Here is a 20,855-nt window from a genome sequence, read left to right as displayed (position 1 = left end):
AGAAAGACAATAACAGTCCTATTATTCCCTTAAACATCTTCTCCCTTTCTTCCATCATAAAATAAACATTTACTGAGTCTCTGTTCTAATCCAGGCATTGTTCTTGGTGCAGGAAACAAATATCCAAAAAAATAAATCATCCATGTACTTAAATAGATAACAAGTCAAAAAAAAAAGAAAAACAGGCAAAGAGTTTTGCAGAGGGTCAAAGGTAATGATATAAGTACCAGTACTCAGGAGATAAAGTTTGGGATGAAACATAAATCCAAAAAGGGAAGGTGGTATTTCAACTTGAAAAGTTTTGGAATGAGAGTCAAAGAGCACAGTGCACAAAAGCAACATGAAATGCTTCAAAACATTGGCTGCATGGAGCCCAACTCTGCCCTAGACACAGGGTGCAGCTTGTTTATGAAAGAGCATGACCTCCTAGAATGGTACCGGTCCTCCAGCACATGTAACAAGAGGCGGGGTGGAACAGGACACAGACAGTGTATCCTGAATGGCCTTGTATGTTACAAGAAAAATCTGGGCTTTTGCTTAAAAATGTGAGCGATTTAGGATCTACTGTCAGACTTTGAGTTAACTGAAACAAAAACACAGCATGATTGAAGCCCAGTTTCTTCATGAGCTCAATTTGTATCCTTAAGTAATTTTATTCTTTCTGAGCCTTAGTGTCTCCTTTCAATGAGGTGAATCAGAGACTCCCTAAAGATCAGTCTTTGGATTTACAAAGATTAAATGAGATAGAATATGTTCAGTGAATGGCCACATGAATGAATGACATAAGTTCCATACATGATAGTTTGTCTTCTCACATGTCCTTTCACCTTGTGATAAAATTTGTGCTATGAAAATATATTTACTGAAAAAGAAAACTCCAGGTGAGGATAGAGAAGAAAGTTTATGCAGACCCAGGAAAATAACATGGCAAAAGTTGGACCTCAATGACACAGAGAGAGGAGAGCATCTCCAGGAGGGATCGGGGAGGTGGGATGTTTTGGAGCCTGAGGGAACACTGGAGTTGATATGGCCAAGGCACAGGGAGCAATCTGTGATGATTCCTGAGTTTCTCATTTGGGCAACTCAGTAGAACATTTATTTTGAGCAATGACTCCAGCTCTGGTTTGTAATATCCTGGGGAGCTTCCAGTTATCTTGCAGTGTGTGCAGGATTATAAAATGATTCCAAAACAAAATTAACATTAACCCGCTCCAAGCCTCTGACTCTTGGTTAAAAGAGCCCCCACCCCCTCCAATCACCCAGACTCTATGTCTAGCATTTGCCTTGACTCATTCTCCTGGTTCTTCTCCCACAACCAGTGATTCATCTAGTTCAAGTTCCTTTCCACTACAAACAGTATTTCTTCCATATCTTATATCTTTGCCCTTTTAACCAGAACCTCTCAATCTAGAGATTATTGCTTCTCACCTCTGTTTTATCAGTAGGTTCCTAGCCGCCTCCTCCCTTCAGGCTTTCTGCCAGTACCACCCCCATTCTACTTCTGTAGACTTATAACAACTCACTGCCAATAACAAGACAAAAACAAAACCTCTTTCCTGCAGCATCAAATCCACACTTCCATCACCTGCTCTCTTCCTAGTGAAATTTATTATCCTCTATTTACTGAGTACAGAAAGCCTGCACCTTGAATCCAATCAGCTTCCTGCTTTCTCAGAAGCAAGCTTTGACCATCCTACATATATGCCTTTGTGGGCAAAGCAAAGAGTTGTAAGTCAGAAAAACCTACATCTGAGTCCAGCCTTGGCCACTTGTTGTATGACCTTGTGCAAGTCATTGAGCCCCTGGTGACCCCTAAAACAGCAAGGTCTTCCCTGAACCATGTTTAAAACATGACTCCTCCCTTATTTTTGATAAAACAGTATTAATCAATTGACAATTATTATTCAACTAGCATTTTTTTTGTATGTTGCTAGACATAGGGATTCTACTCATTACCCTTGAAAAAAATGTTTGTTTTTTTTTTTTCCTACAGCACTCCAATTCTTATGTCACATCTAATGTTTTTTTGTTTTGTTTTGTTTTGTTTTTGTTTTGCTACCAGTCACTGGAGAATGTAAGCTCCCCAGGGAGAAGTCTGTTTGCTTTGTTCATTGCATATCCTCCATGGCTAGAACAGGATTGGGTACCAAGGAACTGCTCAGGAAACAGGTGATAGATGGATGAATGAGAAACTGTTTTATCCGCTTCTCAGGGCTCTTTTAAAGGTCAAGTGAAATCCTACATGTTGCAGGTGCAGCCCAGTGCCTGTTAACAGACCAAGTGCTGAGTGTCATGGTCCTCATCTTGGACAGCTATATTCAAGTCTTTTACATGCCTGAGATTTGGCTTAGGCAAGTCCCAATTTCTCTAGGCAATATTCCTGATTACTTGGTTTTCCCATTTTTTTCTTGATTTTTGCCATACTCTAAGTCTGTTTTACATCTTACAAGGAATTATGTTGCAATCTAAATTTGTTCCCATCTTATGTGCATTTTGCTTAAGAGTAATGAGTAGAATCCCATGTTTAGCAACATGCAAAGAAATTGTTAGTTGACTAATAGTTGTTGATTGATTAATATTATTTTATACAAATGCATGATTCAAAACACTTATGAAAATTATATATGTTTCAGTGTTAGTAAGAATAGTTCAGATTTATTGAGCACAACAGTAGTATGTCATATTATCTTACATAATAATAAAAATAATAGTTATGTTTGTGATCTTTGCTACATTAGTTTCATTATACCTCACAATAACTCATTGAGATGTGGCTGTTGTCCTCATTATGCAGATTAAAAAAAATAAGCCTTAGTTATATTAAATATCCTGTACATGTTTTAAAAGTTAGAATATGAAAGTGTCCAGAATTAAGATTGAAGACTATTTGACCCCAAAGCCCAGGAACTTCATCTCAAGCAATAATGATATTTTGTTGCTATGGGAAGGGAAAAAACAAACACAAATAAATCATATCAATTTATTATCACTACTGGATGAAGAAAACAAATATATGTGTGTGTATATATACATATATATACACACACACACATATATTCTTTATAGGAAAAGGTAGACTTATACATGTGGAAGTCACAAATACAAAAGTTGAATCTTTCAAAGGAAATTAAATTATATACACACACTGGAAAATTTGAGAATATTTGGCCTGAATGTGGCTCATGCATTAATCTTTTCATTTACTGTAGCAGTGGAAATACAGCAGGAGATGAAAGCCAGTATCTCTGATTTGTGGAACATATATAGTCTTGGAACAGGCATATATTAATCAAAGTACTAGTCTAACTAATATATAATTTCTTACTGATGTAGGTGCTCTGATAAAAAAAAGAAGCATGGTTTCACATGAGCACAAAGCAAAACAACAAACACACAAAACCAAAATAAGTTGTTCTAGTCAGAGATTCAGGAAAGACTTCTGTGAGTTAGAGATGCTAAAGGGATAGACCATGACTGAGTTAAAAATGGAATTCAAAGAAGGTGGAGCTGAGGAGTATTTCAAATAGAAGGAAGTGAAAAGGAGCAAAGGTGTTTGGAAAACCGAGAGAAGGAAGGTTGCAAAGTGGTTAGCATTTACATTTTAGGATAAATGGGAAGCTAAGCCAAAAGATTGTTCTAACGGGATCATATAATTCAATTTGCATTTGGAATCATCATTTTCACATCATTATACAAAATAGAAGATGACCAAGACTGGATTTAGGGGGATAATTTAGAAAATTTTGCAGGAATCTGGAAGAAGTGATGGTTGCTTAGTCTTTGGAGTTGTTGATGATAGACATAGACTCAAACAGATAGAAATAATCAACATGTTTAGAAAGTAAAATTGAGCATATTCAATAAGTGGTTGAGTATAGAAAGTGTAAAAGATAAATTTAAATTTTAAGCCTCCTATAGCTGCACTGGGCTGGGAGAAGATATGTGTGGGGATGTTGCCTTTCCTGAGAGAGTCTAGGGGTAGGTCAGAAGATGGGTGAAGTTTGAACTTAGTCTTGAATATTTGTTGAATTTGTCACACCTTTGCCAAAAAAAAGAATTGGAGTTACTTTGGTGATCACTTTCTAATTGAGAAAATGGACCCAAAGAATGAAGAATGTCAGTTTTCAGTTTTGAACTCAGGATCAGCCAGATCTCTTGTTTGTTTTTTTTTTCTTATTATTTTTATGAACAGTAAATCAAGACTTGTGAATGTTAGCAGATAAGACTTATTAAATATTTCAATATGACTGTAAAGAAGATTTGGTAATTTCCTTTCTTAAAATTTAAATAACAAGAGTAAAGAATAATAATTATTATGCTAATAGATAACATTTAATAAGTGTCTAATACGTGTTATGTGCTTATGAATTTCATATATGAATTTTCAGCTGCTTCAGTGGTATTAACCTGTCATTTAATAAAAGCAGGTATAAACAGTAAATCTTTTCACTGAGTTTTCCAAACCTAAATAATATCAAAAACAATTATACTAATTTTAGAAGCCCAAATTAACTCTAGGTGAATTTCATCTCATGAGTTCCTTATGGCTTTGTACATAGTTATTTAATTTCATCAAATTTTTATTCAGAAGATTCATCTGCAGTTTTTTTCCCATCTGCCCTGTTTTCCAATAATTTATAATACTAATAGAATGGGAAGAATGTCTGTCCCTGTATGTATGTATCATATGTATACATATGAAATTGCTAATTTGTTTTGTTGTGATTGTTAGCTAAAATTCTTGATTATATCCTTTATATTCCAGAGCAGTGGTCAGCAAATTACAGCTGATAGACCAAATTTGACTTGCTGCCTATTTTTTTTAAAGAAAGTTTTTTGGAACACTAATAAGCCATTTATGAACTATCAGTGACTATTTTTGCATCAGAGTGGCAGAGTTTTAGTAGTTCCCACAGAAACTTTATCCCACATAATCAATGATTTTTATCACTTTCCCTCTCCAGATAAAATTTGCTAACTCTGTCTCCTGGGCAGTCAGTATCTATGAGTCTTTTTTGGGGTTGTGAAGCTAGAAACATCATTTGACAGTAGATTTATGAAGTACCCATCTTCAAGCCTTTACCATCCATTACTTTAAAGATCTTGGTGGCATTGGTAAAGCTGAGGTATCAAATTATCAGAATTTGATATTAGATATCAAATTATCAGGTTTTTAACCTGTAATTTTTCTAGGAAATGGAAGGATAAGAGATAAGTAAGAGTTTGCAAGGAAACTTATTTTTTCTGAAGGAAAATCTCATAGTATGTTATGATTTTTAAAGATTTGTAATTTGTATTTAAAAATTGAGAGTAACAAGTTGTAGTTGGTCATTGAAAATATTCAATAATAAATTCTACTAAAGAAAAGACATTGTGATGGAGCATTTGTGAAAATATGCAATGTTAATGTATTATTATAAAGTATTACTAAAAATGAATATTGGCTTATAAGACCTGCATTTTGACTTATAGAGTTCCATAAATCCAGAAAAACAAAGCCCAGTACATTACTCACTAGTTATTATAAATGAACAATAGCAAATAATTTTACTGTGTTGTTTAATTTACTACTTCTTAAGTATGATCCACTTCCATCCAGAAATTCTGGAACATGTTAAAAAATGCCAACTCCCAGGCCTCATTCTTCACCTATATTCTACTTCAGAAATTTTAGGGGCAGGCTTAGGAATGTGCATTTTTAACAGTGCCAGAACTTTATTTTTAGGCATACAAAAATATGAGAACCTTTGGTTTAGTTCAAATTCTTTTATCTCTGGGATCTAATCAATTGAAACCAAGGTCAATTTCCTTTATGTAAAGGGTCTTCTATTTCAGTAGTAGCCCCGGTATTCTATTGTTGAAATACCAAGTACATATGCAACAAAAATAATAGACAATAAATGAGGTTAATTAAAAGGATGTTACTAAATTAGATAGTGCCAATTGTAGAAGGTTTATTATGAATGCAATAATCTTGAAGCAATGGAAAATAATTAGCATTTAAATTAAGTTGTAGGTTAGCCACATTAGGGGAAGGTTAGCTTGCTATGAATTTTTATAAGGTTATGGTGTTATTTTTGGATTGATTTGAGCATTAAGTATACTTTAATGAAAAATTTGGAATAATAAATTTTCATTATTAATTGAGCTACATATTAAATGGTGAATTTCTCGAACCTATCTGCATCAAAGTAGTTGTTAAAATATATATGAGACAAATATGGGTGTAAAGTTTTATGCATGTAATATTTAAGTTATTTTAATTCTTTATTACTATATTTGGATCTATTAAACTGTTCAAAAAGGCAACAGTCATATGATATATAGTTTCACTATCTATAGTAACTATAACTGTTTGAAATTTTAGGTCGTGTGTGTGGTAAACAATTTCAAAGGAAGACAACCAGAAAATGAGCATATACACATGGATAATCTGGCCCAGATGCCAATGATCAGCATTCCTCGAGTAGAAAGTCCTTTGGAAAAGGTACCATCTGTACAGGTAATTCACAATTTAAATTCTAAAATGTAATTGTTATCTACAGCAAATTAATAATTATTCCTGTGTATGTATCTGGAAAGTGCCTGCACAGTTATTGTTAATTTACTTAACCTCAAAGTCTAATGGTTTAGCAAGAAATTAGCCATTGAAAAGATCATCTTAAAAAATGCATATTGTATTTAAAGTGTCTCTGTATCCCTCATGCTAAAAGCTGAGTACCTATAGATGGAATCTGTTAAGTATTCTGCTATAGTTTCTATATAAGGAATGCTGTGCACTGGTCTCACACATAGACAAAGTAGTAAGATGCTTTTACTTGGGAATATATGCATTTTTTCATCAAATAGATTCCATTTCTTTCATATTCCGTTTCTATGAGAAAGTGCTGTGTTCAATTCCTGGCGCATAATCAGGTCTTAATAAATATGTGTTGAATCTCATTCTCAAAGTTCTGGCAGCAGGAAAATACTAGTCGTGCTTTCCTGAAAGGAGGCAGTGAAGGCAGGCTGGGCTGAATACAGCCAGACTACGAAGAACATTGAACAGCAGATCAAGACCTCAGCAGGCCTGGCAGCAAGCACAGAAATCAAGTTCTTAAGACAAGCTGCTCTTGAGATTCTTGTGATGAACCGGATAGGATGATATTTCCTAAATGTTGACGCAGTTGTGTGCATTTGATTGTGTGCTGATTGCTCGGAGAGTTACTAGTGTCTTCTGAATCAGCCTGATCCACTTTCACATTTTGGTCAGTATCTTAGAAAAATTTACTCACGTGCTAATCAGGAGTGGAGGTGGAGAGAATCTGTGAGTGATAGTTGGGTGAAAGAATAAAATGTCTTAAGAAACTGTAAGAAGAGACAATAATCTAGATAGAAATAAAATGTTTTGTATTTGAATTTGAAAATTGTGTAGGGTAGGGAGCATTTAGGTTAAGTGCACAAATGAAAATAGCTCAGTGGGACCACAAGTTGGCATGTGCCAACAGCATGATACCCCTGTCAAAATAATTCATAGGATCTTTAAGTCTCACTTAAGGAAAATGCATCCCTGACTGAGCAGACTGATGATTTGCTGTGCTCATCCTGGTCAGGATAACATGGAATATCGTGCAATGCTCTTGGCAACACAGTTCAATGGTGGAGACCAACAAAATAGAATATTCAGTATTCCAAAAATGAACATTAAATGAGTTAGTGAATATGTCCAGGATGCTGAGTGGACTCAAAGTCATGGACAATGAGAGATTATTGGAGCAAAGATGATCAGAGACAAAGAAAACTCATGAAAGAAGCAATAATTTCCCATGAGTGTCTAATAAATGGTAGATGTATGAGATTGGTTCTATAGGACCTCAGAGATCACAAGTAGGGTGAACACAAGAAATAGAGGTAGGAAAATAAACGATGACCAGAGAGAGGAAATCCTTTCTGAAAATGGAATGACTGCATTAGGAGAGGTTATTTCTTTTTACTATAAGGATTCCAGAATAGCTAAATAATCACTTACCTACAATACTTTGGAGGGAATTAAGTATTTAGATGTTAGAGATCCTAAATACTAATATTAATATCAGCTACCATTTAATAATCCTTAGTATGCATCAAGTTTTGTACTAATGGTTTTTGTAAATTCTATAAAACACTTCGCTTTACAACTATATTTAGTCCCCACAACAATTTTTAAACTGGGTCTTTTTATAGTGGCAGAGACTGCCAGGAGTCTACTGATATTCATTCTCCCCATCTTCCTTCAAATTTTTGCTATATCCATGGCTGCCCAGTTTTAGTCTGTACTTTTCAGCTTCTCTTGCAGTTAGTTGAATGTGACCAAGTTTAGAGCAATGAAATATGAGTAGAGGAATAAGTGCAACCTCTAGCATATCTCTTCAAAGACTCTTGCTCTGGGCATTCTCTACCCCTTATCATCAAATGGAAAATATAGACTGGAGCAATCTTGGAAACAGGTCTGTAAAATGACTGATCAACCTTGCCAATCTGTGTCCCTGGATGACCTCCTGGAGCAGAGCCCACATAACCATTGCACTTTAGATGGTTCCAAAAAGGAAATGAACAGCTTTCTCTCTGAGTCATTGGATTGTTTTAATTTCTGTTCTGTAGGGGTTTAGCTGATGTTTTATTATAATAAATTTCCCATGTTTATCCACAAAAGTCCACATCATTGATAAGCCACAGAGAAACATTATACAGTATAATGTTTTGAGATACATACTTATATAAATAAGTACACATTTTAAAAACTGAATTATATCTACAAATTAGATTTTGTTTAACTTAATAAATAAGCATAGGAAACAATGGAATTGAGAAAAAGATCTTAAACACATTTTAAAGAAAATGGTCAGGGTAACAATCAGAGTCTTTTCACTTTGTATACCTCCGAAATCACCATAGGTAATCATCACAGACTTCTGCTGTTGAACATATTTGTTTGCATGGGAGTTCTTTAGTAGTTCCCTAGCATTGCAAATATTCTTATGTACTACTATGACATTCTCTATATTAAAGGATTGAAAATTCCTATTGTTGATTTTATGTGGATTCATTGTTATTTACAGTGCCTTTAAAAAATATAAAATGATAAAAGCAAAAATATTATATTAGACTCTGAATTGCCAGAGAGAATGTTTATTAACTTCTTTCTTTCATTATTGTATTTGTTTGTTGTCCATATCAAATCCGTGTACTTTTCTTTAGTTTGTGGTTGGGGAATAAAGATGGTTTGAAGCTGATTCAGTTCTCCCGTCACTCACTGGAGTGTCTGTACATGATGCTGGCTCTGCTCTTTTTTTTTTTTTTTCCCCTGGTCCCAGGCAGAATACTTCCTGCATAGGGCCTGGTTTATTCTTTTACTACATAGACATGTAAACAGAGGAAGATGGGATGTACTAGGAATATATCTCAGACTCTCCTTTGAAACTGTTAAAAGGACGTGCATTTATGCTTATCAGCCAGAATGAAAGCAAGACCATCACTGTGGCTGTGCTTTATTTTTGTGATGAGGAATAAATGAAGTAAACATATTGCTTTTTACTTTTGTTCACATTGGCAAAAAAATGCAAAATTCTTCCAGTAATTGATTTTAATAATTGATATTTATATAGTGAGAAATATCACTATATAAATATCATTTGTTCATTTGTTACTATACAAATATACAAATAATTGATATTTGTATAGTGTATATATTAGTTTCTTAAAGCTGACCCTCTGAGGAGATAGGGACCCTGTGTTAAAGTTTGGCCTGCAGACATGTCCAGTAGGCTTAGCATTATTACACCAAACTGTCATTTTCTTGTTGTCACTTTCATGTGGAAAAAGCACAGGGTTTCTTCCAGAAGTTATGTACTTATATAACCTCTTATGTTCAGAGTGCATGTTTGATAAACTATAAGCTACAGAGTAATTATAGCATGCAAGCGTGCTTTATTTTTATGCCAGCAATTTATCCCTTAATTATAGGGAGTTTGTCATATGGTTAATTACCATAGTTTATGAGAAAAACTCATGATTTTTCTGAATACTAAGTATATCTGAACATTCATTACATTTGGTTTTATGAAAAGAATTAGTCATCTGTGGAAACTGGCCGATCATATTCCAATGTCCACTAAGTATTCAAGTTACCAATAACTCATTACAGCTCTTACTCATATCAGATCATGAGAAGTCTAATTGTACATCAGCAGTGAATTGTTAAATCAATGGTGCCACATTCCTACAATGGGATCCAGTATGTTATAGTATGGTAGTTCTGCTTATAAATCCTGGAGGTAGACTGCTTGGGATTTGGGGCAATTTTGAACTCAGGCAAATCTCTTAAATACCCAGGGACTCAGTTTTCTCTTTCATAGATTGGTCATTATAGTAAAATACTTAGAACAGCATCTGGAACACATGTGTTGAGGTGCTAGGGATGTACCAAGAATATATCATCAAAATGATGATATAAAACTACTTTGTCCAGCTCCTCTACTCAGAATCTTTGTGGAGGATTTCCTAAAAGATCATCAATGAGTCCTTTCTCCCTTGTTTTAGGAAAATAAACTGAGCTAACTCTATCCTGCTTCAAGCATAAATAATCAAGACAAGAACTTAAATCCCTTAAAATGATTTTTGTGACACAGAAGAAAGATAAAACACATCTTTAAAAAATGTTTAATAATATGAAATTTAATTACATTTATTATAGATAGCATCTTCTTTCCAGCCAAGGAAATTAAAGGAAACATGAAATGAGAGGGAAAAGATAACTGTACAAGTAGAAATTAATGTAAGAAAAAAAATAATGCCCTGCAAGGATTTAAACCAATACTAGAAACCTTGAGGAAGAAAATTCACACTGGAGAAACTCAAAGCACATACATTAAAAGCAAGTTTTGCAATAGAAGAACAGGAGAATAAAAATGATCTCAGAAAAGATAATAGATTCAGAAAAGATAATAGATTCAGAAAAGATAGTAGATACAGAACATACCACAGAAAAATAACATGGGTCATTGTATGTCCTAAAGAAGAGAATAAATGGAGCAGCAACAGTATTCAGATACAAGGTAAAGTTGAAATACATATCAGAAATTAGATATTTCTCACTGAAGTTCTTAGCTACCAAAACTGAAGAATCCTCTAAATACTGAGGGATAGCATTGTTCTCAATTATTAAGTACTTCCTTCTTTGGGTAAACATCCTTCCTTCAATGGTTATTTGGGCTTGACCAATGACATGTGCATAGAACTTATAGGACGCATATCAGCCAGAGACTCAGAGGGTCATCAGAGGCATTGATCCCGTGCCTTCCTCCAGGAGAAGCTCCTTTCTAGATCAGGACTGCTCCCTCAGCCTCAACCCCAGAATGGGAAGACAGCAGAAGCCAACCAGCATCTAACCTGCAACCTCAACAAATAATAGAACCTGGCTGCCAAACTGTGGTACCAGAAATAAATGTTTGTTGGGAGCTTCTGAGTTTTTGAGGTTGTCATAATGTGTACTTAGTGAAATATGCAAACACTAAATTAGAGAAAGTTAGTTACTTCCCAAGAATAAGAGCAGGCTGGGTCAGACTTCTCCCTCCACATTAGACATATAATCAATGGAGTAATGTCTTCAAGGTTTTCAAGGAGTAAGTTTGTGATATATGAGTTCTGTTCCCACTCAAAAGGTCATGTAAGGGTTAACATAACCATAAAATATCAGCTTTGTCAGAATTTGCAAATCATGCTTCTCATTAAAAGTTACCAGAAAATGTTTGCCAACTGAGTAATACACCACTGTCCAGAGCTTTTAATTTAGGAAAGTCATTAGATGAATGGGTTGGGAGAAAGAGTGAAAGCTATTTACATGTAGAATTAAATGGAATTAACTATGGCAAAACATAGAAATAGAAATATTGCAAAATCATAAAATTTATTTAAAGACAAGATTTATAGCAAAAGAAATAATGAAAAATGAAACAGAAACCCTAGATAGTACCATAAAAGTATGAAATCTGAGCATTTCCAGGTTTTATAAGGAGGTACTATTCTTTAGTGCTTCATTCTTGGCTTTGCTAACCAGAAAAAAAGTTCAAGTGTTTTGAAAAACAGAAGTTACCAAGAGTATTTTAAAAACAGTTTTTAAAAGCCTGATGAAAAAGTGTAAAATATAAATAATGTATAGATCAAAAGTTCGATGTCTTTAGTATATAAAACATGCTACTTGAAAAAATGGGTAAAGTTCATGAATAGGCAGATCATTGGGGGTCAAATACATGGAAAAGCATTCTGTGATTGTGGATGAAAATTTGTGAAGGGTTTCTTATGTGACATTAAACAGTCGAGTCTTAATGAATCTCCATTGTTCATTAAGGAACAATGGAGATTCATTAAGGAGCTGGAGGAAGTAAACATGTTCAGAATGGAGAATAAACTGAAGGACAGTAAACTGAAGAAGAGTAACAGTGAATAAAAATAAAAAACAAAGGATATTGTGAAAGTCCAGTTCAATGCTACGGACAATGTGGACTAGATCTCAATGAAGCCATGCCATGTCATTTTGACTGTCCAGGTATCATTTGGCAGAGTCCATTTTAAGTCAGGTGCTGATTCTGATCGGAGGAGTTTTCTAATTGTCTTAATAGCTTACAGTAGAAAAGGACTGTGAGCCAGGGCTCACGAAGAACCTTCCCCACCTGAAAAAGCTTGCTTATTTCTCCTCTGTGGTATTTTTCTGTTCTCTCGTCAGAGATTTCTCTTCTTCACAACTCTAATGGGTAAGGTGTACATTGGTATTCCTTCTCAGTGAGCCTCTTGGGTCACACTGCATTCATTCCAGTGGCAAAGCAGTGAGCTCTTTGTTGTCAACCATTGAAACTTTACCACTCTCTTGCCCCTACTTGCTGTCATTCTGAAGCCTGATGCTGATGCTCAGGTTGGCACAGGTAAATACATGGAAAATGATGTATGCATGATGGATCTTAACTGATTCCCCATGGAAAATAAAAGGAAAGAGGCATTTTATCTGACAAGGGAAGAGAAATATTTAAAATTTAATAGATAAGATTTGAAAGAAAATGGAATATTTCCAATAGAACTAAGAGAAATTAATATCCACATTATTTTATTAAGGCAGTTATCACAGGCCACTATAGGCACACATGGCTGATATGGAATAATTTTGAAAGGTAAAGTGAATAGACTCAAGGATAAAAAGTGCTTTTTTGGGAAAATATATTTTTCATCTAAACCCAAGCATTGTGTTCTCTTTGATTGATGTGATATTAATCAGTTGAATCAAAGAGGATTTTCTCTTGCCAACAAGAAACAGAAGGTAATGTCAGAAATAGTTTACAATAGAAGAGTTTGCATATACCTAGGGTAAGGGGCTTTTCACTAGCCAATGAAGCTCATGATGTGAAAGCATACCCTACTTAACTGAAGCATTAACTAAATGAAAGTGATAGGCAGTAATGACAATTCCAAAAATCTAGAAATATCATAATGAGTATGTACTATTACAGATGGAAATTACCATATTTAATTCCCATGGCAACGGCAAAGTCAAATTATACGGATAGCAAAATTCTAAGAGAACTCACAATGACCCAGGCAACCATATGCATTGACCTTTACATGTTCTCCTTTGCAGATTATTGGATTTCAGGAATCCAAGGGAAGCAAGAGTTGAAATTTAGTCAGGGAAGGGGGTAGAAGGAGAGCTAGGTTTTAGCAGCTGGAAATCCTTGGTTTGAAACCCAATTCTTCTATGTAATAAGTAGGTGGAGTTAGACACCTTCCTTCGTGCAAAAATTAGGAATTCTCTCTTACTTCAGACAAGGATACCTCTATGAATGTATTTCATAGATTTAAAAGTTTATGCAATGTCTACCTCATGCATGAGCACATGTGGCCAAAAATATGACGGTATTAAATATTGCATACATTAGGGCCCTAGCAACAGCAAAACAATATTGTGATTTCTTGTCAAGACAAACATGTACCCTGTGATAAATTTCTTTGAGGCTTCAGAATGCTCTGCATGAATAACTCTGGCAATCTATTTAAGATTCAGTTGCTTTCCTATGATACAAATCTTTGTTTTACAGGGCTGCTGGACTGTAATATAAATGTTATACAGGACCATATCAAAACAACTTTATTAGTAATTAGTTATTGGAATATTTAGTGGAACTAAACATAGTCATATTTTAGGCATTTTCCCTTAATCTAAGCTCTGAGCATTTATGCCAAATATTTGAAGTAAATCAACATTTATGTGCCATACTCTGTTCTCACTTGTTAAATTTAATTTTGCTTTAAAACAGTGCATTGAAAATGGAAGCTTAAAGATTTCAACAAGCATTTAACATTTTTTTAGGTTAAAAAGAGTAGCACATTTAGTTACTCCTTTGCCATATGTCATTTTTCCAGTTTGTGCATCCATATATTTAGTATTTAGTTTTTCACACTATTTATGAATCAGAATGTACTACACGAAGAATAAAAGCCAGATTTTTTTCCAGTTATCCAACAGTCCTTTTATAAATGCATATTTCAGCAATTTACTTTGGAATATAGACAACAAGCATTCTCATCTCATTTGTGTGAATAAATAGAGTTGATGTCTGCATCTTAAAGTGACATGATTCAGCCATTAGTTAAGGAGAGAATAAACAATGATGGATTAAAAAATCATTCCTAATGCCTACATAATTAGCTGTGCACAGGAAACTGCTCCTGGCTGCTCATCCCCTCTTCCATCAAATCTGCTTCTTTGGGATGCACTATCCTAGAAGCACTAAGAGTCCTTGGAATCAATCAGAGGCACCATGATACCATGAAAACTTTCTGCAGTGAAACTGTAAAATGTTAACCAAAACTAGGAAAATAAACTAAACAATGACATGTCTTATGAAAGAACCAACCATTGTTTTTTGTGTGGTTCTTAAAGAAGGAATCAAAGAGTAAACAATTCAAGTCAATGTTTAAAATTTGAATATTCAGGGTTGAGTGTATAGTTCAGTGGTACAGTGCTTGCTCAGCATACTCCAACTCTTGGTTCAATCCCCAGCACCACAAAAAACAAAATAAAATATAAAATTCAATAAACAAAACAAAAAATTAATGGGAAGTACCTGTATCTCACCAGAGTAATCACTGGAAATATTTTCTTAATGTAGCTTTCAAGAACCTGTGAGTTGGGGGGCGGGAGGAGGTTGTGCACAACCAGCAGCGATTCCGTGTATGATCCCTTTCATAGCCTGCTTTTACTCACTTAAAAATACACCATAGTATAGATCAGTAAATACAATAATCGGATATCAAGCATAACAGTAAAAGCTAATCTTCAATTAGAGTTTAATGTGAGTCTCAAATTACAGCGAACCTCACACGTAAAATATTTTGAGTTTTTATAGATATCATATGAGTGCTTCTTTCTCCCACATTACAAAGAAAGTGACTAAAAAGGGGTAAGTAACATGCCCAAGGTCACACAGCTGGCCTGGCCTGTGTTTTAAATCAAGAATACAAATCTGTATTTTTCATTTTCATGGAAATATATTGCATCTTTGTCATTTTGGATACCAAACTCATAATCACTATGCCACACAATAATACGTTGAAAAAGATTATAAACCATATCAAATTATATAACCATTACTTTTGATAGGCATAAGAGATTGCTTCTACTTCCAATTTTCCACAATTATATACAAATACTAAGGTAAACAGCCATAATACATTTATATTTGTAAATCAAACAATAACAAGATAAATTTATAAGAGGAAATCCTAAAACAAAGAGAATGAATACTATTCAGACTTTCGGTTTAATGCAAATGTCCTCGCCAACAATGGAGACTATTGTTCATAATCTTCACCCGTGTTAGAGATCACTTATTTTTAAGTGAGGTATCTCATTTTGATCAATGTTGTTTGAATATTTTCCAGTAAATTTATTTTATATATATTTTTTTAACAATCAAGTGTTAAAACAACAATTCAATAACTGACACACTAAATTATGGACACTACTGGGCCTTTACATTTAGTTTATGACTGGCCATCCTAATGTTTTAAAGTTTGGGCACACTGAGCACAATTTATTCCCTAAGTTTCCTTTTAAAAACTGAACACTCAGTGAGTTCTGATAGACACATACCATCATGTAATCATCACCATTACCAAGTTATAGAACATTTCTGTCACCCCAAAATGTTTCTTCCCCTTTTGCCACCAGCTACCTCCTTCAACCCCCACTCCCTGGCAACCTGTGATCTATTTTCAGTTCTTTCAGTTTTGCTGGTCCCAGGTTGTCATATACATGGACTGATACAGCACGTGGCCTTTTGAGTCTGATTTGTCCTGCATGCATCAACAGGCCTCCCCCACCTTCCTTCCTATTATTGAATAGGATTCTGTCCTGTGAAGGTACTACAGCTTGTTTACCCATTAACCAATTGAAGGACATTTGGGGCAATAATGAAGAATGCTGATAAGCACACATGTACAGGTTTTTGTATGAATCTGTATTTTTTTTTCTTTTGTATATATACCTAAGAGTAGAGGGTATATGGCACTGGGAGATTATATGGTTTGTATGGTAAATGTATATTTACCTTTAAAAAAGATTTTATAGATTATCTTAGTTCAGAGCCCTTGTGGTTTGGAATGGCTCTGAAATGTATCTTGATTTGGCTTGTCTAATTTTTTACAACTGGTGTTTCTTCGTGAAAATAGGCAAATTTTAAATGAGGAATTTTAATCAGGTCCTGATCATGCAAGAATTCATTATGCAGTTTGTCCATTAGCCACTTCTCCAATTCTTCTCTGTCATATAACATTGGCCTGCTTATTTAACAAATCTAAACTATCTCCAAAAGTCAAAATGAAATAAAATAAATAAGAATCCAGTTATTTAAAATACTAGTGTAAAAGAAGGCCTATAGGCTATTTATGAATGAATTACCTTATCATCAGTTGTTACATACAGCAAAATTTTGTATGTAGTCAGTTTTGTAATTAATGAAACAAACATCAAATAAGAAACACTGAGATATATTTTCCAGAACTCATCAGCTTACAGTGTAGAAGGGAGAAAGACCATTTTGTAGGCACATACAGAAGACTGTGATGATGGATATGCTAAAGAAGCTACTACAGGGGACTTAACTAAATTTAGAATGCTTGCAACATTAACTAAAGGGAGACCTCAAGGATCATTATGCGAAAGAGGAGGGGAAAGAAGAATGTTCCAGATAGACAAACCAACTCATGCAAAGGTTGTGTTTGGCAGGATACTGATGAGTTTTCAGATGATCAAGCATAGGGTCCAGAATGAATGAGAAAGAAATGGAATTCATAGGAGCAAGAGAGACTGAAGCAGATGGATAAATTAGCAGTCAGGAAATATCCACATGGCTCAGGAAACTTCATAGTGTGAGGCAGACCGGACAGGAGATAAATTGGAATTTTTTACTCCTAACATGCTTGATTATTGAGAATATAGCTAGGACTATTAGATAAAAAGGGGCCATGGGACCTAAGATACTTAGATAAGAAACTCAGAATGCAGAGTACATGGATTCCCACATCCATCAGGTACCATAAACACATGAGCATTAGTGGACTTCCATGAAATGTCTTGTCAATGCATTTGGAAAACGTGGAGTTGAAATAAAGCAGCCCTTCACAACCTAGAGGTGTTGTGAGGCTCTGGGCAAGGCATCTGATGTGCAACTGATCTACAGTATTTTGAACACGAGGGACTTCTTTTTATAATCATTCACTATTGCTGCTTTTTTTTTAAAGGCAGTACTCTTTTACAGTGATTACATTTTAAAAAAGAACTAATTTCATATGCCTGGCAATGCCTACTTCACTAACCAATCACTGTACTATACCTTCAGGCAGTGGTACTCAGACTCATGTAAAAGAAGGGGATTCCATTGCTTATAAGCACTTGCAAATATGGTAAACTTTGAGGATGCAAGCCCAAAGAATGTGATCCAGTGTGCCCTTATTTGGGTCTGGGGATCTGAAATGTATCAGGCAACTCAGGTGAGTTGGATGTGGGGCAAGACATGGCCTGGATCTAGCTGGGCCAGCAGAGCCTCTAATGTAGTGGTTCTCAATGCTGGCTGCACATTCGAATCATCCAGAGAGCCTTTAAAATTTCCAGCTATCATGCCATGCCTCAGACCAATTAAATCCAGGTCTCAGGAGTTGCATCAGTATTTTCTTAAAGCTCCTAACATGAAACCATGAATGAGAACCAGTGTCCCTAAAGATTTGGTGTAGAAAGCTGTTTGCTTCTTTGGCATCTCAGGACTTGAAAATACTTTATAAGATCTGTAGCTAATGCTCCAGTAAAAACTGGGCTTGCCTTTGGCTTAATTAGCTTATCAGAGAAAGCCGCCTAGAGAGTTCCTCCTTCTTTGGGGAGAAACGATTCTCTCAGAAAATAGCTTTTAGCCCCTCTTCTCTCAAGAGTACAAAAGGAAATTCCTGAATGGAAATAAAACTCCAAACTGATACAAAATCCTGCACTGAAACGGAACCACTGTATGGAGAGAAATGGTCCCCAAGACTTTTCTTTTCCAAGGAAACTCCTGTTCTGTCACATTTTAGTTTTTGTGCTTGTTTCCATACCCCAAATCCTTAAAATGAAAATAAATTACATAACATGAATTCTACAACCAATTTCACAGCTTTAAGTCTGAATTTCTCTAATAGTTTCTTCTTACATGGACCTGTCTTTATTTCTGTTTACTGAAATACTCTCACCAATTTCACAGTGTACCATACCAGGAGGAAAATTTAAACAAAGTCAGGTTGTAGAGTACTATGTACTCTATTCACTCTTCGTAGTAAAAGTGCTTTTTCTGTTCTCTCTTCACCCATACAATGAATAAAGTAAGGAAGCAAATAGCAACAATAAAGAGCAACAATACTTGGGATTATGTTAGCCATCTATCTTTCCTGATAAAATGTGGGCTACATCAGTATAACACCAGAATCATTGACTGGTTTCATCATAGGACAGTGATTCCTTATCCTAAATCCTCAGGAGTTTTTCAGGATGCAAAATATTTTATATTTCAAATATTTGTGGATTCTGTTACAGAAACAGGGTTTAGAGGATCACTTTGTAATCAAAGATGGTAATTTATGCAGCAAAATAGCACAAATTGTTTTGTATCAGTTATGTTTTTGCTACCCATTAAGTTTGCACCAAGTCTTGTGAGAAACATTTGACCTTTAAATTTTGCTTAGATATTAGAAATGTAGACTTGTAGAATTATATACTATAAGATCAAATGAACAAATGGTGATTTTATTTCTAAAATTCTAGCCATTTTTAAAAATTCTTGATTTCTTTCATTATTTTTTTTCTTTTCCTTCTTCTCCTAGTCCCTCCTCTTCTTTCACATCCTTCTTATTCTGTCTTTTTACCTTTTTTTTAGCTTGTTTCTATGATTCTTATAAATTTAAATTAATGGTGGATATATTTGAGTAGGGATAAGGATCAATATGTCTAAAATATCATATATACAAATAGGATAAAGTCCATTCAAATAGGATTATCTGTTATTTTACATAGGAGAAAGCTGGTTCTTCAGGTTAAATTATTTGTGAAAACTTCCCAGTGTTGGAAGGCACATCCAAACACTGGACATTGAAACTACCTGACTGCAGAATGCCCAATGACACATCTCCCCAACCAACAGGGTCAAAGTTACAGATCATTGAATTAAAGGCATTATATGCATGGATCCTATTTTATGTTCAGGTTAAAAACCTAGCCTGATTGATGACAATCTCTTACTAAAACACAAAGTCCAATCTTTTTGTAATGAAGCATTTTCAAAGAAAGAACTGGAAAAATATTTAATCTCAGCTTTTGATCTAGCAGCGTTAGCAACCTAGAACTTAAACTGGTGCTTTTCCTACATAAAGAAGTAAATATTTAAATAATATGTAAAACACATTTTGTAGGTGTCTGAAAACCAACCTTCTGAGAATGGCCAAGAAGAAAGTTCACAGGAAAGGTCCTTTAAAGACTGTCTGGCCAGGCTGTTCAGCTGGATAATAGGAGTAAGCCACTGTGAACACCTTCACTTAAGGCAATAAACGTATGTGCGCTAGAGCGCACTGGAATTGGAGTTGGGTTGCAAAGCAAAAGCAAATACGGAAAAATGTGTCCTTCTGTGCAGAATTCCATTACAACCAAAAGAGGCCTAGACACTATAGATTGCTTGTAATTATTGTTAATTTTTCAAATGTTTTCATTTTTCACTTATTAATGAGAATTTAAAATTCCTTAACTAAATAGCTCCTTAATAATGGCTTTTCACATTTTGTTTTTATATAGCTTTAATTCGGCATACTTTTCTAGAGTAATGTTTTTATTTTTTCTCCCCTCATTTCCCCTATTTTTTTAAAAGGAAGTGGTGAGTGGCAAATCTCAGGTGGCAAGTCATCACCAATTGTTTATGCCATAAATAAATGATAGTTTGGTTTAAATAGCACTTTAAATTCATTGCAGAGCATAATTTCTGTAAATGGGGAGGGGAAAAAATAAATAGTAAAATAGATTTTCATCTAGAATTTAGAGCATTAAAAATGGACATGCTATAGGTTTTAGAATTTTCCAAATTTATGAATCCAAAAGATGTCTTAGAAATGAAGTACCTGCTTTTCCATGGGATCCCTGCACTCAAGGACTGGACTCAGTATTTTGCTCCATGCTTTCTGTTGATCTGAGTGAATACTTTCTAATGGATAGTTCATGTATCATATTCCAAACTTTACCTACTTGGGTTGCAGTTCTATCATCTTCACTTTAAGCCTCTGGCATG

At 34.7% G+C, this 20,855-nt stretch overlaps 1 protein-coding gene across 1 annotated transcript in view; it reads left to right on the top strand.

Moving 5' to 3' along the window:
• Positions 1-20,855, top strand: part of Plppr5 (phospholipid phosphatase related 5) — a 116,833-nt gene that overhangs the window by 89,703 nt on the left and 6,275 nt on the right. Inside the window, exon 5 of the mRNA XM_027935251.3 lies at positions 6,368-6,502. Within this exon, the coding sequence (XP_027791052.1) occupies positions 6,368-6,502 (135 nt within the window). The remainder of the gene's footprint in view (positions 1-6,367; positions 6,503-20,855) is intronic.

Source organism: Marmota flaviventris, chromosome 10 (genome assembly GCF_047511675.1).
Source record: "Marmota flaviventris isolate mMarFla1 chromosome 10, mMarFla1.hap1, whole genome shotgun sequence".
NCBI classification, from domain to species: domain Eukaryota; kingdom Metazoa; phylum Chordata; class Mammalia; order Rodentia; family Sciuridae; genus Marmota; species Marmota flaviventris.
This window is presented reverse-complemented; position numbering and strand designations above follow the sequence as displayed.